At 41.7% G+C, this 23,470-nt stretch overlaps 1 protein-coding gene across 1 annotated transcript in view; it reads left to right on the forward strand.

Moving 5' to 3' along the window:
- The first annotated feature begins 13,232 nt into the window (after positions 1–13,232).
- unc5cb (unc-5 netrin receptor Cb) overlaps positions 13,233–23,470 on the forward strand; it is a 124,232-nt gene continuing 113,994 nt past the window's right edge. Inside the window, 1 exon segment of the mRNA XM_022215238.2 lies at positions 13,233–13,876. Coding sequence (XP_022070930.2) covers positions 13,759–13,876 — 118 coding nt within the window. The 5' untranslated portion in view covers positions 13,233–13,758.

Raw genomic sequence — 23,470 nt, forward strand, 5'->3', positions numbered from 1 at the left:
TTTGTTGCCCACTCTTTCTCGTGCAATATCATAAGAGCAGAATGTGAAAAGCTGTAATGGATTCCTGTGTGAGCCATCATTAGATGTCATGCTCTGTGTTTACAGTAGCTTTCTCGGTCTGACTGCATTACCGCAACCCAGCTTGCTCCCCCCCTCAAGCGTTCATAAATCATTGTTAACAGACAGACCTGACATCCTGCTCATACATCACCACGCAGGCCTTTACTCCTCCGTAATTCAAACGCTGGATGTACAAACATCCCCGGCTGTGTCACGTCAGTTCAAAACATAGCTGAAACTCACACCCGAACAAAGAACAACAGGTCTGACTTTCAGATGAGCGAGATGAAAGCACCTTAGAGAAAGTGGAGAGCTCTTATGCCTCGGAACATTATGCTGCCCCCCCCCCCCCCCCCCCCCCCCACCAGGAATTTGGATTTTTGCATGATCCTGCCAAACCGAGACAGCCAAATGAGACCGATTCAGATTTCCTGTGAAACTATTAATTAGATGCCGCTGAATAGGAAGGGGGCAGCAGGAAAATAATTATTATAAAGAAAACAATGCCAAACTTCTCCTGTTTTAGAATGTATTTATCTTGCTTTGGATGCTGTAATTATATGCAATCACATTAAAATGTGCACTGTAGGGTTCCAAACGGTGGCATAATTCAGATATGGCTCTTGTTCTGCATAAACATCAGAGACATTTGGGGTGAAAAAAAAACCCTGAAACATAAAGTGTTCAAATTGTTTGACAGCTTTATAGAGTTTTAGGTTATTAAAAACATGAAAGATAAACTTTAAGTGTGGAATCTGTTTGTCCCCTCCTTCCCAATTACATCCAAACGTTGCGTGGCAGCCATCTGGCAATCAGAGTGCTGTTCCTGCCTTGCCAAGACTCCAGTTGTTGTCCAACTGTCACTTCACATAAACCAAAGGACCTTTAACGCTGCTTACTTTCACAGTGATTTTGCAAAAATAAAGAAGAAGGAGAAGGAAATAAAAAGAATATTACGGTAAACTTTGTGTGATCTAATGACGTATGCTTACTTATAAACAGTTACACAGCAGCATTAGAGAAGTAGAAGGAGTATTGAAGTTGGTTTGAAATGTGTGCAGCAGCTCTTTTATTGAGGGTAATCTGACACAGTTTCCATCGGTCTGCTCCGGCATTGTTCCCCTTACTGCCATCATGACAAAACAGACACAAAAGTCTCCTCATTGATCACTTACTAGCTGCTTTTAAACCATCAATACCTTTTAAAGCACCACTTAAGATGAGGAACATATGTCTCCCTTCTGTCTCTCTGAGGGATGTAACGAGCCGAAGACCAGCAGCAGCTTTAATGGCTCTAATACATGCAAGACGCTGGTGAAATTTCACAAAGCTTAACAAAACGCAAACAATATGTAATGTAAATAACATGTTTAAGGGATAGGTTCCTGTTTTTCCTGCACAATGTACAAATAAACTGTTTTTAGTTATCAGTATTATTCCTCTCTAAATGCAATTTCAGCGCCGGTGACGGGGACAAATTCTACTTCTAAGGTTACAGTCTGTGCTGCAGCTCAGCAGGGAAACATAAAAGAAGGAATTTCATAATTAAGCCGATAATTTTGGATGATATTCGCTTGATTTTTCTTGTTGCATATTAGCCTCAGATGTGCTTTATTAGTATGGATTTTTACACAGAATGAGGATTTTGTCTTCTACAGCTTTCCATGAAATTACATCAAAAACAGATCGCCTGATGCAGAGGAAGTTATTAGTATAGTGACCAAAAAAGGAGAGGAATAAATAGTGATGACAGCATTTCTGAGCCTGGATAGCTTGCCATTATCAAAGGAAAATGAGTATAACGTCAGAGTAGCAGTTGGGCAAAACAGCAGGACAATGACCTTAAATATCAAAGCAAATCTACTACAGAATGCCTTCAAACCAAGAAAATTCACCTTTTGGAGCAACTAGAGACTTTTGTGAAGATCAGGTGACATTTCATTTCCAGTTTAAGCAGAAACCCAGACAATTCCAGCAGGAGATCAAAGCTGTATATTCACACTACAAGCCTGTTCTTGGTTGCAAAATGCATTACAGAGGAAATGTCTGTAGCAAATTTCACAGCAACAAATCCAATAGTCATAGAGACAAAAAAACAAAAAAAAAAACCATGAACATCAACCTCAAGGTGACACTAAAGAAAAGAATTCATCTTTGGGAACCAATAATGCCTGACTGATTGGCTGGCTGACAGATTTTGCCATTTAGAGCTACATTCTGGGAAAAAAATCACCAACACAAAGAAATCCTTGTTTTGGAAAAAGAAAATGGCATTAAATAATGGCCCACTTTCATATGTTTATAAGGCTCAGGAGATGAGATCATTTGTTGGATTAGAGAATGAAGTGTTTGCTGAGAGCTTCTCTCGCTGTGGGTATTAAGAATTAAAGTGCAGAAACATCCTGTCATCCTGCAGACATCAATGATAATTAAAAGAAAGAAAAACAACTGCTGTGGTGGTTTTTCTGCACCACGATACCACTGGGTTGCACACAGCACATTTTGGTTGGGAGTCACTGGCTAATTAAATAGCAGATGATCATCCTGAATGACAATGGTCTGCGGTCATTGAGTCGCATTTATGTCCCAGTGTGTCATAAAACATATCATGAGTGTGGAACTAATTAGCTGAGATTCCTAATGCCAGAGAAAGCTGTTTAGAATCAGGATATACTTGATTTTATTAACTCTGACCTGAAGTGTGGGTCATGGCTAATAAAGGGAGATTCATTTGTGTATAATGCAGTGCTTTTTTGTTTTAGAAGTATAGGAATAATGCATTTGTACACTTGACATGGACAACTCAAATGAAAATGAGTCATAACATATTGTTTTATGCTTATATAATAGTCCATATAATTAAAAAAACTAATTAGCAGTCAACAGTATCTTTACATTTCGCAATACAAAGCAATTATTTAAAATATCGCATTTCACATTATTCGTAAAGCCCGACAAAAAGACATTGTTAATGTGGTCTCTCAAGAAGAACAAGTAATTATGACTGAAATGATAAATGGATATTCGCCATTCATGGTTCATAAGCCGCGTTAGATTGTGTTGTTCCTCTGTCTGAAAACTAATGATCAACACAGGAAATCAAAAGCAGAGAAATCCTAAATATTTGTCATCATTTTCTCAATGGGGGTTTGCATCGTATTAAACCTCTATCCGTAAATGAGATTTGAAATGTCAAAGAATACTAAATAATACCGCAGCCACATGCTAATTCTGCAGGCTGAAGTGAAAGCACACAGTGGAGCTTTTTCTGACATTTACCAGTGATGGTGTGTGATGTTTTCGTCACTCTCTCACATTCATGTCACATTTCTCGTTTCTGCTTGTGCACATGTGTGAGCTACTTGTATGGTTACAAAAAAAAGAATAAATGGGAAAAGGTGGAAACTAAAGAGGTAACAAAGAATTTGAGTCAGCCCACTGCTCCAGTTTATAGCAACATTTTTCATCCGGAGCCACAGTCTCACCTCCTCCTCTCGCTGTCCTTGACACACTTACCCAAGGTGGACACGCTGACCCCATCAGCTGGTGCCGTGCACATCCCATAGGGAGCCGTAACACCCCACACCCCTCCAGCATCTATCTCCTGCTCCCATGTGCCTCTGTGTGGCCCCCTTCAAATGCCTTGGGCTGTCCCTCAGACAATTCCCTCTCAAGAAGTGATTAATGCCTGTTTACTTCAGAAAGGCCAAACCATTTCCCTGCATGGGAGGTGGGGACTGTGGAGGAGGAAAGAATGAGCAGGAAAGAGGAAATGAACGGGGAAGAATAAGACGTATGAACGGCAGATGCGCTGAATATTCCATGCAAGTCTGGCCTCTGAGCTGAGGTGAAGAAGAGATAATCAGAGGGCTTTTTGTGTCGTTAGCGAAAGCAGTGCAGGAACCTCTGCAGACTTGAGTCACAGCATGTGCTGAAAAGAGAGTAAATACTTGATTTCAAGGATGTACTTGGTTTTTATTAAACAGTGAATCACACACATCCTGTAACCGCCTTATGGATGAAAGTAGCGGTCTCCTGCTGAAATGCCACGAGTCCGGGCTGCACTTTAAATGATGTTTCTTTTTTTGGAGAGACCGCCGTCTGAAGAGGCTTGGTGTGCTTAGGTTTCCCTGGTAAACTAACAACCGGATAAGGACGCATGGGAACATAAATGAATGCATCCTACTATACATCATCATGGGAAAACTGATTCATCCCGAAGTCAACTTACACAAGCGTCTTTGCACAGGATGCCATCTAGAATCAGTTAATTGGATGTGCATATTTATGAGCCGTTGGCTTCTGTGTGACCTGCTTATGTTTGGCACCGTGTCTTGCATCGCTTTTGATGTTTCTGTGATAAAGGAATTTGAGAAAGATTAATGAAATACTACTATTGCCACTGCATCTAGTCTCACTGCTACTACATGAGTAGCTGCAGGGGTTTTTTTGCCTTTATTTCTGAATGGATTGTGATCTGCTTGGTTGATGTCTTATCTATGAGGGCTTGGACAGCTACTAAACGGAGTGGAGCTGGATGTGGTGATCAAACCTGGGCAGTGGAGCCCATATGTGTCGAAGCAGGATATCTGGTCTATGGCATAGAAGGATTCTTGCCTTCCTCTAAGCTGAGTATTCAAAGGAGAAGTCTGAACTATCAGCGGCTGGTGAACGGGGTCAAGACCTGGCTTGCATCAGCAGTCATGCTGGAGCAACTCTGGTGGTCCAAGAAGCTGCAGCTTGCCAATATAATCAACCCTTATCCCCTCAGTACTGCATAGCTGGTAAATGATAACCCTATTACTGAGTCTTCATCTTTCAAGTAAAAGTGCTCAACAATTGGGGAAACATTTACTCAGAATGCCTCATGTAAAATATCTAAAACCTGATGCCTCACTCACTATAGGTGGGAAAAAAAAACACACAAAAAAATTCGGAATAAATGAAACATTCACTATGTTGATTAGATAGATGACAGTCCTTGAAACTAGTAAATATGGTTTAGTAACATACAAGCAAACAAGACAATAAATAAACAAATGTTTCAGCACAATTAATCAATAACATACATTTCATCACATCTGGATTACATGACGTATTTAATTTTTTTAAATTTACAACCATTGCAAATGTGATTAATTGTGTGTCTTGCTTGTACTGCATTACATAATTTTAGTGACAAAAAAAAAGCTCTGTACCCTGATTGTGTAACTGTCATGTTGAAACACACTCCTGGTGGCAGCAGTGTCTTTGGCGTGTTTTACAGGATGACTCACAGGCTGATGGACAGGCAAATCGATATTTTGACTTTGGCCACTGGATTTTCTCTTGCAGGAGGAGCGACGGTAATGGAAGAGGACTGTAAATAAGTGGAAAGTTCTTGACAAATGAATCCATTAACATTTGCCTGTGTCGCCTGGCGAGCAGATTTGCTGTTTTATGGAGCAGGAATAAAGAGCTAGTAAATCTGAGGGCGCTGTAAGGGTGAGGAGCTGAGAGCAAGCTGGGGAACACATCTCCCATGATGCAGCACTTTATCTCCCTCCCAAATGGCATCTTTATCTGCCTAAATTAAGTTTTGATTCCTTGCCACATACGGAGCTGCAAATCACTTTTAATACTGATATCAAGAGCAGCAGTAAAGTGTGCCCAAAGCGATGGAAAGCAGCTTTATTGTGGTGGCACATAACTGCCGTCGCCGCCATTCACTGTCTCTCTGTGGCTCACAGTTGTAAAAAAAAAAAAAAAAAAAAAAAATCAGCCCCAAACCCCTGCTTTGTGTGCAAATCATATTATGCCATTTGTCATAATTCAAATTCCTCTCTTTCCTGCAGCTCTGCACCCAGAGTAACTTCAGCTATCTACCTGTAACTCTGTGGATGAGGAAGACGGATACCCCTAAAGGTGACTTAATTTATAGCTGTGATTAATTTCCAATTCCATTTTCACTCTGTGATGTTTATCTTTAAAATTAGAAAGAAGCTGGGGCCTGTTTGTGTGCATGTGTGGCAATAGGAAGGGGGATGGGTTGGAGTTGCAGAGGGGGTCCCCACATAGAAATGGCATTAGATTGCCTCTGCATTACCATCAGTCTGCCTGCATATGTCCTCTGTTTGGTTGTCTGCCTATCAATCTCTCTGTCACTCGTTCTAATTGATCCATAGCCTGCTGGGAGAGGCAGAGGTCCTGTGAGCGCTCAGCAGGGGTACAAAGCGTCTGACATGTACAGTGCTGAGAAACATGCTCCTCAACAAAGGATGGGGAACCAGTTTGTGGCACTATAGGGTAACAGTCTACAGCTATACAAGATGATATACAGAAGGCTGTAGTTAGGCATGCTGCCTTGAGGAATACCATCATCATGCTCACAATGCCAAACATGTCACTTTTTGGCAGGTTTAATGTTTAGCATGGTCATTATCACTTCAGCGCATCAGCATGCCAACATATGATTAATATCTCAAAAGACAAACAAGAAAAGCACTCAGAGAGCACAGTACTCTGCTAAGGCTGTGATTCTGACAGATAAGTTCCAATAAGTCTACAGCAGTCAATTTGTAGTAGGTTTGTAATCATGTGATTGTCAGCAGGCAGCTGATGTAGTGTTCACTTGTTGTCATAGTTACAGGGATGCCGTGCTGCTATCTCGCAATAATACAGAAATCTTTAACAAATCTGTGGAACCAGACTGTAAGCTGCATCACTGCCAAAATCGAATCATTTGGTCCTTGTGTCATTTCTGACATTCCCTAAAAATGTCATCCAAATCCGTTTGTGCCTTTTTGAGTAATGTTGTGCACAGACAGACGGACAGACAGACAGCTTCTGAGTACAACAGAGACAATTTATGCCCTTTTTTTCATTGGTCAGCACAGTTTGTCTCTCCATCATATGCAAACTAACAGCCACTGAAAATACACATACACTCATTTACATGTTCTTGACCAAAACTTGTCCAGATGTGACTCAGAATATGATGTTTTTCCACAGGTAATTTAATTTAATAGGAGTAAACTTGAGGTTTCAGTTTATTTTTTGACCAATATGGATGCAATGCACACAGACTCAGTATTCATCTTTCGAGACACCTTCCAATCTAAGCCAAAAGCTGAGTGACTCACAGTGAGTGGAATCTAAATAAAACATAGCCATAACTCATGCATGATAAAGTTCAGAGTTCAGTTCCTCTTAAATTTAAAGCCAGAATGCACAAGACGTTTGATTTAGGTGACATTTATTTTACTGTATTTGTTTGTGCCAGACACTTCCAGCATCTCAGAATTAGCTGTCCTCCTGGGGTTGTTATGGACTACGGTGTCAAGTTTCCTGCGACACTAAAGCATCCATCTAGTAGCAGTTCTGCAGGCAAAAACGCTTCTCTCCTGACAAAGGTGTGCTGACTTATTCGTTGAAAGGATCACATTAACCATTTTGGGGGGTGATACCCTGGCTTTCTTTTCCTGGGAACATAACATCGCACTGCTCACAAACTTTCACAGGCCAGCAGTGAATGTTTGGAATTATATGAACGTTTACCTTTCTCTTTAAAAACTTGAGACATCTTCCATCTTATTCATTATTTACAGAAAATACATTTATCACTCCTTTTGAATACATCCAGTAATTGCCAAGGATGAGGATGCTCAACTGCATTGAGAGGTGTTTCATAAGTTTATACAATTTTAAAGCAAACAGCCTTAGACAAAAACAGGGGTCAATGTACCAGTTTTATGTGCTGCAGTAGTGTGAGAAAAAAATTGAAAGTGTAAACTCAAATTAATTAAAGCTGTATGTGATTATGCTTTTAACATTTTTTATCTAATGTCAATGAGACATAAAATGAATTAAAAGCGTAGACCTCAGCGCCCACAACTAACCCGATAAAGCATTGGAAGGGATGTGATGATTTAAGCTGACTGACTCCCTCTGGACAACTCTCGCTGCTTTTCAAAATCAGCATCTCAGAGGCTCATGAGAGAAGTCAGAGGAGAATGTCAAAACTTGTTCAAGTTAACAGGCCACAAATAAATGACAGCTCAGTACAACAGCAGCGTGCAGAAGGACATTTCAGAAAGCACACATCATTTAACCTTGAATTGGATGGGCTGCAGAAGCAGAGAGCTACGCCACTTTCCACTCCAGTCAGCAAAGAACAGGAAAATGAGGCTGTGTGTACCACCACCAGAAGTGGATGACTGAGGAGCAGAAAAATAAAGTGCAATCTAAAAAAACGTGGTTTGTGCTGTGACATATCTGCATATTTGTCCCTGGTGGCTGGTTTGGGATGTGGCCTTTATGGATGCATGCAGCAAGATAACATACCATTTCACATGCACACGTTGCATCAAGATTGTTTCAGGAACATGGTGATGGCGACAGTTTTCTTCCCATTGTTCATATCTCGTATCTGAACAATACAGAGCACCTTTGGGATGATGTGGAATGTGCTGATATCAGCAAACCTCCTGACCAAACCTCCCTGAGGAATGTTTACAGAACCTTGTTGAATCCATGCTTCTGTGTAACGGAATAAAGAGCTCCTCCCTCCATCCATTAGCTCCTTATACACAGTTGGGTTATAATCGGAGCAGACTTGGCAACGTAGTCTAGACATGTTCCCCTCCCCTTGTTTTCCAGCTTCTTCTTGAGGCTCCCAAGGTGTTCCCAGGGAAGATGAGATATATAATGTCATCAGTTTGTTCTTCCTCTGGGTCTCCAGTAGCACGTGCCCTGAAAACTTCAAATGGAACATACCCACACATCCTGATTAGATGTGATTTGTAAACTGCCTCAGTTTACTTTCTATTTTTAGGAGCAGCAAGTCTACTCTAAACTCCTTCTCAGCTTGGTTCCTTACCTTATCACTGAGTGCCAGCCAACTGAAGTCATTACAGCTGCTCGTATTTTGCAATCTCATTGTTTCAGCCACTATCCAAAAGGGTTGAACTCGGATCATTTGGTGAACTGAAAGCATTGCCTGGATCAGTCTACTTTTCACTGCAATTGTCCAGGACACTGCCTGTATTACCCAACTGCCTGTCAGTCTGACACTCCATTTTACCTTCACACTTGACCAAGACCCCAAGATACTTAAACTCCTTCAATTGAGCCAGAAACTGACATCCCTGAGGGAGAAAATTCACCATTGTCCAACAGACAGGCAGTGGAGACTTCGGGGTGCTAACTCTCACCCCAGCCACTTCACACTTGCCTGTGAACTGCCCCAGTGAGTGTTGAAGGTCAGTGTCTGATGGAGCCAGCAGATCACACGCTATCTGCAAAAGGCATAGAAGCCATTCTCAGATCTGCAAACCAGACAACTCTCCTCCCCCTGGCTGTGCCTTGAAGTCTTGTCCTTGAAAATCAAAAACAGAATCGCTGACAAGGGACAACCCCTTCCGAGGCTGGCACCAACTGGGAACGTGTTTGACTTCCTGTAGAGAATACAGACACAGCTACAACTCCCCTGTGTCCCACACAAGACTCCCGTAGAGATACAGTCGGAAGTCTTCTCCATAAACCACAGAGAACCGTGAGCAGGTCCTCTGTTCTATGAGTACAACAGAATCTGCATTGTTCCTTCTGGATCTGAGGTTCGACAATCAAACGTCTTTCTAACTCACCAGGAATAAGCTGGACAACTGAAGCACACCCTCTAGTGTCCTCTTTTGCAAGTGGTGAGAGCCACTCTGGTCTACTGGTCCAAAAACACCATCCCCAACCTTAATGAAAAAGTGTCAAGCGATACAAGCCACGAATGGTGAGAGACCTTTACGGGGCAATTCCCTTCTACACCTGAAGCTTTTTCTGGGGGTCGGGAGCCAAAGACATTGGGGACATGAACCTCAGCCAGATGTTCCCAGTTCACGTTCATTGCATGTCTGAGTTTATCAGAGCTTCCACGTAGTTCTCATGCCATTTGATCCATCTCACCACCAGATGGAGATGACCATACAACTCTGCACCACTACTACTTGATTTTCTGATCTCCTCAACCCATTGTAGGTGACGCACCTCAAAAGATTCTGTGCCATTATAGCTTTTTGAATTGCTTTCATCTCTGGCCCTTCCCCTGGGACCAGTACACCTTTTGAGACACTATTGGGAGCTGTTGCCCCCAAACACACAACTCCCGGAATCACAAGGACACACAAACCCCCGTACCATGTTAAGGTGATGATTCTTGGAGGAACATAACAAGCTCATACCTTATCAAATACATACTGTGTATTATGTATGGAATATGTACATTTGGAAACCCATATCACAACGATCACTTCCATCTTAGAAGAGTTTGAGTCAAGAATAAAAGCAATTTCCTGCACATCCTACCTGAAACTGAAATGCCAGCAAGATGACACCTGCCTATTGACATCACCATACATTAAAAACTGTGATGGAGAGGAGAAGAAAGCTGCCTAAATTAGATTCATATTTTTAAAGTTTCATTTTGGAGCAGAGATAGTGTCAAGTTCATATTTTGCATTAATCTCAAAGTGTCGGGGGCATTGCTGAGACATCTGTCATGCATATGTAATTACTCATCAGTCTTCCATCAGGATCACTGGAACAAATTTCCCCCTGCAAAGCCAAAGTTGTGTGTATGTCTGTCTTTGGCTGCGTGTGTTTCAAAGTGTGTCTGTTAGGTCAAGCTTTATTATTGATCAGGTTTTGTGACATGCCATTACCACTTCTAAATAACAATTAGAGTAGCTAGAGCAAGGGCAAGTGCAGGGCCTCAGTCAGATAAATTATGCCTTCCTGTTGCAGTGCCTGCGCTAAATTAATGACGATTTATGTCCTCAATACATGGAGTGACCAGAAAACGGAAGCACCTGTTTGCAGCACACTGGGGTGGAATATAACACACAGTTCATACATTAATGCAGCTTTAACCGAATTTCCACTTTCTGCTACTTTATATGCTTCAACTGCACTACATTTAAAACTAAAATACTGTGCAGCTCTAGGTACTGGTGGCTTTGGCATTTGATAAAAAAGGCAATATCTGTTTGGGCTTCCTTGTCCTGTTTTAGATGCATATGTGTTGTTTGAGGAACTCTCTGCAATTTCTCAAATGGTTTGTATCCAAATATTAATTAATATTAATATTAAATTAAGGTAAATGACCCAGAATTATTATTTCTGATGGATCTTTACATGCCTCTTCTTTTGTGCTTTGATTTACACTGACAACCAAGAATTGTTGGACCAACTTAAATGGTTAAATTCAATTAGTAACACCCAATAACAAGTAAAATGAAGGTCATTGGTCTAAGTTAGATGTACTTGAATCATCTGATTTCTCTAGAATGAACAGTTTAAATTACTGCAACTTGATTTTGAGGAAAGGAAACTTGAGATTTCCAAGATAAGTGTTCACTTATCATGTAAAACATGCTTTAAATGTTACACTTATCATTCTTTCTCTGAATTTATTCTGTAATCCTACCATGAAAAAGCCGACAGTTGATTTAAAAGACATTTTAGAACAAAAAAACACATAAATACGAAATGAACAACACAAAAGGAGCAGTAAATCAAATTTTTTGCACTTTTATCAAAATTAAAATATTGGCTTAAAGCTATATGTTGTCTCTTTAAGTTGACAGAATCCACACAAGTGGGCTACCTTCACCAAAACAGAAAAAAAGAGATTTATTTCAACCGGTATTTCACTTCAACTACAGCTCAAATATATTGTTTTAGTGCAAGTAGGATTTTGGATGAATAATCCACTTTTACTTTTATTTTATTTACTTTTATTGGAATATTTGTCATAGTACTCCTACAAAAATAATCATTTTAAAGGGTTCTTCAGAAGGCTTTTTGGCTGGTGGTGCCATCACCAGCTGAAGAAATATTTTATTGAAGGGATAATTCTTAAGCTACTGTATGATTCTTTAAAGTGTGAAAGGTTCTTTTTCATTCGAGTTACTTGGTTTGCCAGCTGATAATGGCATAAAATTAAAGCTGCAACCAATGATTTTTTTTCCATTGTTGATTATTCAGTGGATTATTTTCTCAATTAAGGAACTGGTCTATTAAACAACAGAAAACAGAAAGAAATGCTCATCACAGTTTCTAAAATCCAAAGACGGCATCTTGTAATATATTGTTCTGCTCGACCAACAGTCCAGAACCCAAAATATCAGATGCTTTATTATGGAAGGAACCCTGAAACACTGCAAATTCTTGTATTTGACTTTTTTTTACTTAAAAATTGCTTAAATTGCCAAGTCCAGTTATTAAAATAGAACTAAGGGAGCTCACTATCTTGAATATGGTTCTGAAATTTTTTTTTAGCGTTGGAGCACGATTTATGGTGCTTAAAGGAACATTTTTGAGAGTTTGTCGGGCACCTTTGGAGTCCATCTCAGCTGACTGACTGCAAAGACAGGGGACGCCCTGGACAGGTCGCCAATCTATCACAGGACTACATATAGAGACAAACCATCAAACTCACATTCACACCTACAGACAATTGAGAATAACCAGTTAACTTGAGCATGAATTAACCTGAGCAAGTTTTTGAACTGTGGAAGGAAGCCAGATAACCTGGAGAAACAGGGTAGGGAGGCAGGCACAGGGAGAACATGCAAACTCCATGCATGAACCGGGGATCTTCTAGCTGCAAGGCGATACTGCTAACCACAAAGTCTGTGCAGCTGCACCTTTGGATATTCTTTAAAAAAACATTTGAAGAAAATACTAAAGAACTTCTTGTTCAAATGTTCTTTGTGGAACCAAAAATGATTCCTCTGTGTCAGCTGGAGAACAAATGTCACTGTAAAGAACCCTTTTTGGTTCCAGTAAACAATTTATTTATTTTAAAGTGTAATTGTTAATTTATTTACATCTAATATGTCAGTTTTTCTTCCACTATCATGTAGTATATTCCGTTTTTGAAGACTACACAGTCTACTGCGCATAGACGGAAAGAACGAAGTTGTATCAATTTTTATTGATCCCCCCCCCCCCCCCCCCCCCCCCCCCCACGCTGGACAGAAAAGGCTACTTTAAAGACATCGTGAACGATAATGATAGCCATGTAGACTGAATCCAAGACTTCCATTTATCCTCCAGCTGGTAAACGCCATCCATTCCTGGCTCCTGTCCGGGCCAGGTTTTGGTGCAGCGCCGCCACTTGCCGGAGCACTTGGATTGGCTGAAGGAGCAAGGTGGCCCGCAGAGACGGCTCCTTCCTCGGATCAGTCCCGTCAGTGGAGCGCCAGGCGCGGTGGACGCACACACGGCTCTCTCTCTCTCTCTCTCTCTCTCTCACACACACACACCACGCGTGGAAAAAGGCTGGACAGAGACGGACTCAGCTGGAGGACTTTGATTTTGTGTGGGAGCATGAATTTGCCATCAAGACATCGATCCACACCTCTAGACAAGCCAAGTGAAGCTTTAAAGGGAAAAGCAAACGGAGGCAGGTTTTAAATGCAACATCCTCCCTGACGGAGGGCGATGCTCCCACCTTTCATTCAGCCAACTATCACATGTTTGTAAGAGGAAAAACAACATTGCGCTGGATACATCTTCTGCTCGGCCGCTGTTTTGCGCACTGGGGGCTGTGAAGGGTGATATTTTGGACCGCGGCGCGCCACGGCGAGGGACGATAGTGCGCGTTTTGATCTGAGCAATTTCTCAGTGACTCGGACTTGCCTCAGAGCGTAGTTTTGACTCCTCATCATGGGCTTCGGTGCACAAACTGACAGAGAGGGAGGAAGAGTGCCGAGATTCTCCCCGGAGATGCCCACCGTGTCCTGGCTTTTGCTTTTTCTGCTGCTGGATGTCGGAGCGGCTCAAGGTAAACTTTAAAGTGTATTCTTGACCCGTGAACTCAGCTTTTTCCTATCTGTAAAAGTTTTCTAAAGTCTTGTAAGCCTCGGCGGGGGTGTAGTGGAGAAGAAAAAGCTGAATTCTATTCACTGACACTTTAAAAAAAGATAGAGTTCACCCACCTTTTGGCATTGGAGCTGTGTTAGAGATAAAGGCACAAGCAAAGCCTGCAGCCTGAATCAGAGCATGGAGGCCTGTAGAGATAACTGGGTTAAATGTCCAATCAAACCTTTTCTGGAAAAAATAAAGATGAATACATAATCAAAACATTATGATTTTGTCATTCAAGGGCAAATTCTTTATTTTGGTTGTGTAAAACCTCAATTGGAAAGCCATCAGAGCCGTTTCTCTGAGGAAAGAAATGAAGAATTACTGCTCCAGATAAATGAAAATGAGCCTATATTATGGCTGCTCTTTTGCATCTCCCCAAACCTTTAAAAAACCTTTAAAATTGCCTTTGCATTTTCAGAATATTACAAAAAAAATCTGTTTGGAATCATGGTAACGTATAATATGCAGATTATTTGCTGTAAAATTAAAAGTAAATGGGATTTCAATTCCAATTGTTGCCCAGATTAGACTTCTGTTAATTAAGTAAAGAAAGCTGAACCTTCACTGATTCAGTCTCATTTATTCTTGGTGAGTCTTGATTTGGCATGCCTATAAATAGCTCAATTTTAAAATGGAATGTCCAATATTGATGAATGATGAAGACCAGTGAAGCTAGTAATTGATTAAATTGTCTTGACTTTCAGAGGATGGGTGTAATCAGTTTTTCTTCAATTCTGAGTGGTCGAGTTTTACAGACAATTTTCATTTCCAATACAACTGATCAGTTTTAATTATGTCACCGTACATAACCTCAGTCAGGAGGCACATTTTAAACTTCAGCCTTTTCCCTCAGATCTCTGTTGAGCGATGTTCTCTGCAAACCGTTGTGGCTGTCTGTTCTAGAAAACACTGAGATAATGCCACAACACCTGAAGCCATTTGCTTAATCTGCTCTCTCCTGAGTGAGGTTGTCAGTCACACAAAGGCAGCTAAGAGGAACCCATGGGTGTGAAGGTTGTGTTTGTGCATGTGTGTGTCTCTGCAATTAAGGTAGGTGGTCTGTGTTGTATTTCTGGAAAAACATGATGAGATGAGGGGAAAATGAGGCAGATTTCTGGGTTACACTCCTACCTCCAGTACCGTCACGATCCCTTACGTGTATTTTCTTTTTTTTAATGGAAGCAACGCAAGCTTCAATTGGAGGTCTAAGCACATCTTCTAGACAGGGAAGAGGGTCTGTGAGCAACCTTATCTAGCTGCTCCAGACCTTCATCTCACTCCTACATAGTTAATGAGCGAAAGAAGGAGAGAAAGAGTGAAAAAAAACAAAACAGCGCAGGTCCAGTTTCTGAAGGGCAGGGTGAGATGACATAATACCCCTTCCAAAACCCAGGAGAGCTCTGTGTCATTGACTAGATGGGGAATACGAACAAGGTTCCTCTCTGTCCATTAAGAAGTCGATACAGCAGGAGAACATTGTTTGAGCCTAATTAATGGGCCTCGCTATTTTGGGGCACTGATGAGCTCTACACATTTCCAAATCGCTGGAGAGTCACTTCTTCAGTGTAAAACTACTGGTGATTAAAGTGGCTCGCTTTACCCAGCATCTGCTTGTAACACCATCCCTCTTTTCCACCCCGATAATTTTGTTTTTGGAGTCATTCGAACATATTTTTTTCTAGAGTTGCGATCACATTTCATCTGGCTGCAGCGGTTTATTTTTTACTTTTTGACTTCTTAGAGGACTTTCTCGTTCCACGTGAGCACTGGGAAATGAGAGTGCTCATTAACTCTTGACAAAGGAGACAGGTTGAGACAGATATAAGCGAGGAGCTGCCAGAAAGGTAGCTGAGAGCTCTGTGACAGTAGCTTGATTGGAAACCCTTAGTACAGGAACAGATGCACTTCTGCTCTTTCCAGGGCAGCGGCAGAGCTGCGTCGTACTTCCGTGTCTGCTTTGAAAAGTCGATGGAGGATGTCGAGTTGTCATGGGAACATATGGAATGCTTAATTTAATAAAGGGTGTCTCTAGTTCTAGTGAGTGGATCCGGAAATATTAGGATTCTGTAGTAAATCACAGCCGGAAAAAATGGCTGAAAAGCAAGAAGATGGGTTGAAGGAAGATTGAGGCATAAGAGGTAGAAAATTGCATTCAAAGGTGTTTTCTCTCTCGATTTCTTTTCATTTTCATGGCTGACCTTAATGCTGGCATTTTGTGCAGTGCATCTCAGTGTTCGGCAGTGGATACGTACATGGGTGCCGGCCTTCCTGGGATTAGTTCACTTTTTCCACAGTGCTGCTCTCAACGTCTCTCTTCCCCTCGCACCATGTTCCTGTCTGTGCTGCCTCTCCACTCTCTGATGATGATGTGCCCTCTGAGGGTTGTTTATGGAGGGAAAAGTTAACCGATATTTAATACATACGGATTCTAAAATATCGAGACTCGGTGCCACAGTGAGACTTTGCCATTTTCCGACTGGTGTGTGCTGCTGAAAGAATGCATGTTATTTTATTTTTTTTTATCATTATGTTTCTAGCAGGCTTCCCCAGGGCCTGCTAACTTTACAACCACTGCGGTCATTATATAAACAGGCTGCACAATGAGCGCACTGTGTGTAAGGAGCAGTACCTTTAAATTACCTCCTAAGATAGCCTTTAGCCGGCGTTCATGAACCGACACACTTGAAGTCAAACAGTTTTAAGCAGCCGAAGGAAATTAGGATTGAGTTGTGATGGGTGAAGGAAGAGGGCAATGTAAAAAAAATAACGTGTACACAGTTTGACTGAGCGGGGTCAGAGTTGCACGCTGGTTGCTAGCTGGGCCACAGACGGAGCGTGGTAGTGAGTGATAATTACTGTGAAAAGTGGCCGCTGAGTTTGCATCCCTGCTCCGCTTGATGTCATATACCATTGTTATGAAGGCAAAAAATATATGCGGTTGCTATTTTTGGGGCGGCTGCGAACAGTTCTGCACTCATCTGGTGGGTGAGGATATAGCCGGTGCTGTGCTGATGGAGGCAAATACTGTGACTATCGCTATAAATGGGGCTGTAGTGAGGATTTTTCATGTGCTTGGGTCACTTGATTCTCTTTCATTTTAATCCTGCCTGTCTCAAAAATCAACAAAGGCTTTAAAGTGATGGTTAGTCCATAATTTTACTCAAATAAATCACTTGTAACTTGTATTTCCTTTCGTTTTGCTGTCGAAAAAACTAAATTATCGCATTGCTTTTGAGTCCTTTTTTATAAATGATGTATAAAGTCAGTCAGATTTACGTAGTCTACGCAGTCCCACAAAACCCACAATGTTTACTTTGTATATAAAAGCAGGATGTAAATTACTCATCAGGTTGTTAAAATTCCCAAACAACAACACAGGGAACATGACTTGTCAGTACTGCTCTAAAAGCCTCTCAGCCTTGGTTTTCCCAAGCAGTTTTATTGTTTATTTGCTTTCAAACCAGCCTGTTGGACCGATGACTCTTCCAGTGAAGTAAACCTAAACTTTCTTTCTTCCTAAGAAGGTTTATGTTGGGACATTTCCATGCCGCTTTTGTTTGTTGCTCACATACCACGTAGAGTTTTTGCATTGCAATTAAACTTGACTAGTGCGGGAGTATGATAGTGATTTCAGATTCCTGTGCACTAAAATCTTGTTCCTTTCCGGAGAAGCAGACGACAGACAAGTGGTGAGATGAAGGAGATCACAAGGGCGCCAACAAAAAGGGCACCGAGAGATTAGAGGTGAGGAGTGAAAAGGAAAAGGAGAACTGGAGGCAGAAGTGGAGAGAGAGAGGGAGAAGGGTGAAAGCGAGATATGAAGCGAGGACAGGGATGGACATGGGAGGAGAGGAGAGTGTGTCATTAATCACCCTGGGTGACACTCTCAACTACAGGGGAGCTTCACAGTGCAACATTCACTTCTATTAGCGGTCCATTAGCAGGAGCTCGGCACAAGTAGCAGCACTTGACAGGTAGGCCTGTGCCAGAAAGGCTGACCTGGGTCTCTCCACAATATATATATCGCACCACCTAGATTTTGTGTGTCAGCGGTGCGTTTGGTAAGAATTTTTGCGAGGGCGGGGTAAGTCAAAGTGCACAACAGGGGCAGAAAATACAGTGGCAAGCTTTGCTTTTTATCTGACAAACAGCAAATGAAAATAATTGTCTGAAAGGTCCCACTTTCAATTACGCTGCTGGAGGAGAAAGGGGATAATGATGGCAAAGATGATGATGATGGTGGTGTGGTGGTGCTGGTGACCTGATTTCCTACCTGTGATATCCCCCTTTGCCAGAAAGTGGCTCTTCAAAGTTGAGATGGCTGATGCATTAGAGGTACAGTCATTTCGCATTCAAAGGCTTGTTGGCCTCTTACTTGCCAAGAGCCCTGTGATTACATGATCCTGGCCAAGGGGACGGGGGTGTGGACCACTGTCCCTGCTCTTGATCTACAGTTCATTTATGATTAGAGATCAGAGCCGACAGTGAGAAAATCAGGGGTTGGGGAGGGGGGAGATAGAGAGGAGGACAGAGCCAAAGGGGTAGAGAGAAGTGATTACGAGTTAAGTGGCCCTTCTCATGCCATTATAAGCAGCAGGGCTGACAGAGCACATCATGAGAGAGTATAAGTACACACTCCACTCCTGCCCTTTAATTTGGCATTGTGGCCTCCCCCCCTGGTGTTTAACCGCTAATGTCCTCTTGCATTTTTGTGTTCCTAACAGGAAATCAGTCGAGGACATGTCATTACAAAAGCAGGTAAACAGGAGTTGGAGTGCCTAAAAGGTTGTCGGTGGAAGAAACTTGAAGCTTCATTATGCATGTGTGTATTTAGCATCAATTTATTACTCATCCAGATCAATTAGTAATAAAGTCTGCCTTGTATCTCCTTTTAATTGTCTGACCATGTCCGCATTTTACCATACTTCTGCTTTTTGTTGCCATGCGTGCTATTCTGGCCTTGCAAAGTTAATTAGGATGCAAAATAAACAGGGTAAGGGGGATTTTAGATGCTCCTGGAATACTCTTACATATTCACACAGACACTATAAAAAGCTCAATGTGCTGATGTGTTTTAAAAGGCTGACAGAATGCTATTATTTCCCTCATGCCCTTTAACAGCGTTCACTGCTGTCTCGGTACCCGGACCGAGCGTGGGGCATGCAACAACCTTGGTAACCGCTACATAGCAAGCACAGGCCTAAGGACAGAGTTTTCTTTCCACATCTACAAGTACAGGAGGGTCCGCTGGGGACCAAGTGATGCACATTTCGTCCTCTTTAGTCCGTAAGAGGATGCCTGCAGTGGATATGATGCTGCTCCTGTTGACTAGAAATGAGTTTGTTTTAGAGCAACTGAACATCTGTAGTGTCTGCAACTGTCTGTGAGTGCACTGACAGGGGAGTATAATCCTGGCCTAAGCTGGCCAATAAAACAAGAGAAGTTGTAACAGTAAGCCAAAAAATTTCAGCCGAGCATGCTTTGAGTGTAGTGTAAAGGTGTTAAATAATCCAAGTCAGCTGTTTGGATTTCATTAGGAAGAAGCAGCAGTGGGTAAAGGCTGGCCTTGTAGGAAGAATTCTTAACTTAACAGACCATCAAGAGTGCAACTGGAGGTGCTGTTGACCCTGAAGACTGCTAATAACCGAGTAAAACTGAACTAACCTCTTCTACCTACACGCTGTTCATACTGCAATTTGTGTCAAAAGTTACAATTCCACAAAAACAAACAACTCCCTTCAACTAACACATTGTATCTGATTAATAGATAATTAGATAACACAAAGAGAGGAGCTCAAAAAAATGGCCCTAAGCACGAATATCATCCTCTCATGGTGCTGTTTCAATCCTCCGCTCTGCTACCACGAGAACTCAGTCGATGTTAAAGCCAAGTTATATTCAGTTCTGTTGAGAGAGGCCAACGCGCCACTGAGGCAGTAATGAGTGAGATGATATCAGCGGTGACTCATAGCACCTGAGTCACGCGCTCAGCGTGGAGTCACCTGAAATTTTCACGCTTCTATGGAAATCCAGCGGCGCTCGTCAGGATGGAAATGCAGCTGCTGTCTTTGCCTCTGTTCTCACTCTGATTGACAAAGCTAAACCTTTAATCCTGGCTTTGCCCTGTCTTGTGCTCCGAGCCAGAGCCTCACGAGTGGAATGAGACTAAAGCAAATACAGGAAAAACCCTCCTAAAGAATAAGGAACAACATTTATCTGTAATAAGTCCTCTGAAAAGCCGGTTTGTAGTGAGTTAAACCGTCATGCGGAGACAACGCTTCATATACCTGCGGACTTTTGGCTCATTTCGCTGAGCGCATTCAGAAGAGGAGTGGTGGTTTCCAGTTGCTGCACTCTCTGGTCGGGAGGGTTGTGGTCTATGTATGTCAGCAGAACAGAGGCAGGGAGGGGGGAGGTAGAGGGGTATGGGACCTCTTGTCCCGGCTGAAACATGAGAGCTGGAGACCCACGCTCCCCATTTCCTGTCTCTACTTTATCAGCATCTTGCTCTGTTATTTCTGCTCTCTTAAAGCATCTGATGAAAGCCTTGCCACAGATAAATGTTTGTGCCTCCTTGTTTTTTATGGGACTCAAATGAGGTACTTTATCCGCCTGTCCCCCCTCCTCCTCCTCCGTCCTTCTCTTTTTTTCTTCTTTTGCCTCATTCCTGTGTCTGCTTTTGAGATGCCACAAGAGAAGTTATAGTCTCTGGTTTATATTATGGTTCCTTAAGGATGGGCTTGGGACGCCTTAAAGGACAATGCTCATTCTTGTTCTTGTGTAGGGATAACTTTTTCATAAGACATTAGGGAAGGGACTTGAATAAAGGTGGATTTTTTGAATAAACCACATCTGTGCTTACTTTGTTTAAAAAAAAAATCCACCTATAAATTAATTCAGTCAGATATGGCGAATGAGAAGTGATATTCTTTTGAAAAGAGCCTTCTTGTTGTGTCCTTAACAGTCCGCAGTCTTTCACCTCTTATCACCTTGTACAATATTTTCATTCTGACGCATATAATTCAGCGTGCTTCTGCTTTCTTGGCTTTTCAGTGCGAGTCTTGTTTTGTGTGTGCGTGTCTTTGTGCGCACAGGCTCTTGTTTGTGTGCATATGGCGCTGCCGTGTGTGTATATGCGCGCGTGTATGTTTATTCAATAATAACACAGTCCGAGAAAGTCTGTTTCAGATAAATCTGTGTGAATACCAGACCATTCATCCCCAGGAAATCAATCTTTCTCATAATTCCCCTCATTTTTCTTCCATCTGTTATCTACAGAGCTGCCAAACAGACTTTTAAACAGAGCAGACCATTACCAGAGGGCAGAATTAAATGTGTGTCAGAATGCCAGCCTGTAAAGTTGTTGTTTTTACTGAGTTAAATGAGGTGCTAAATTAAAGCTTCGCAATTGTTGTATGATTAATCCCCCCACCAGCCCTCCATGCACTCCTGGTGACAGAAAAAAAAAGAGTCAAAATGTGAAGAGATGTTTAAAAAAAATTATGCTTTAGAACTCATGCTTGACTGTTGTCTTTTTTTTCCCCCCCTATAATTACTCTGCACAAGTCTCAGCAAACACCCAAGGAATTCATCATTGGCATTGTGGAAAACATTTAGATTCCACAGTGTAGGTCTGAATGTTGTAAATACCCAACCTCGCCACCATCATCGTCACTACCACAGACTCAAACACCCTACTGTGTGACCTCTTTTCTTCATTTTGGGCTTTGTTACTGCGAGCCCAGTAATAGTTTGCAACTTGAGATAGCTGTTGGGTGTCAGCACTTTCCTGTGTTTGTACAGCATGTGTTTGTGAGCGTGTGTGTGTGCCATATCTCCACGATCAGTCCCTGGTGACTTAAGTACTGGCAGACAGTGTTTAACTGGGGCAAGCTCAATGGGTCTCATTTAAATGGGGCCCAGACAGAAGCCCCGCGGTGAAAGGTTATTTTATGACTCCTAACATGTAAAGCACACTGTCGAAGCTGCTACAATTTGTGCGCTTGCTAGAGACGGCGAAACTGTACTGTATTGTTCTTCTTCGGGAATCTGTCAGGGAACCAAAAAGGCAGTGCTGACATTTAAAATCTGCCAAATTAGGCAGACAATAAGTGGCTCTGTTGTCTTTGATTTGTATGCCTTCTTTATTTAATGAGTGCTATGGAGATGAGTTTGATAATAAGAGAAAGCAGTGGCGCATCTGAAAGTTCACGGCTGTAAATGTCAGGATAACATGATGTTCGAACACAAAAAGGATTGAAATATGTCAAGTATAGCTGCCCTCTCGCTACTCGCAACGCAGTATTTCTGGATCACGGCGCAGGCACGTGTTCATTGGTTGAAAGTGTGCTCACTTTAATAAATAATGAATGACAAACAGTACTGTAAATGCAAATGTTCAGGTTGTTTAAGGGATCGCCATTATAGGAGAGCTTCCAGCTGCGCCTTTGCCCCTTTCAAGGAGTTAACCAAACAGTAGGCAGAAGGTGAATAATGGATGTTGTTGTGATGATTGCTCTGAAATGCAGAGAGAGAGAGAGAGAGGAGAAAAAAAAGCAGGAGTTATTCCTAAACCAGGTCAAATGACTGAATTGGCCCTATTTTGTACACAGAGAGCTTTCTTGCTCGAAATTCGTACAGTCAACACAGCTCTTGTTTGCTGTTTAACCTCCACAGGCACCTAATCCATTCAGGCATGGAACCCAAAATATTGGTAACTTAACGTTTGCCACGTCATGGATGCTGCTGTCAGATCTTGCTAAGCTGCATGGACCTACAGAGTGAGCAACCCTCAATTCTAGGATTGAACAATTAATGGAAATATGCTCTCTAACTATTAGAACAGGAAGAATCAGTTTCTTTTACAAAATATTTTCACAGCAAATCATTGTTTACTTGCCATACTAGATGCATGACTCTATTAGTGTTGATTTTGGTCTGTTGGTCAGAAGACTAATATATCTCAGCTTGTACAGACATTCATGGTCCACAGAATGAATCCAAATTGGTGATTTCACGACTTTACCTCTAGTGCTATGAAAAGGTTAAGGCTTTTTAATACTTTAAGTAAGATATTTCACAAATATTAGATGGATTATCATGAAATTAAGTGCAGATCTAAAGTGCTGAGAGGATGAATTATATTACAGTTACTTTGGAAGAGGCATGTGTTTTCGTGTACCATCACCATGAGTTTGATTTTTGTGGTTTAGAGGAAAAAATTGAACGGAGTTCCCAGAAACATGGTACCAACTGTAGTGACTGCTTCACTTTTTTTTATTATCTGGCATCAGGTCAAATTTAGAACTTGTGAAGTTCTATAGTTTTTGACAGCATTTGACATATAGTGCTAATCTGCATTTAGCCAGTGCAGCCTCACAGTACCAGCATTTTTAATAGCATATATAATTGTTCAGATATCTTTTGCAAGTTATTTTCTTCTTAATATCTTTAGAGCATTTTCAACTATTATTAGATGGTGCTAATAGAGAGATGACAGAAAACAAGGGAG

This window comes from Acanthochromis polyacanthus, chromosome 18 (genome assembly GCF_021347895.1).
Source record: "Acanthochromis polyacanthus isolate Apoly-LR-REF ecotype Palm Island chromosome 18, KAUST_Apoly_ChrSc, whole genome shotgun sequence".
Lineage (NCBI taxonomy): Eukaryota > Metazoa > Chordata > Actinopteri > Pomacentridae > Acanthochromis > Acanthochromis polyacanthus.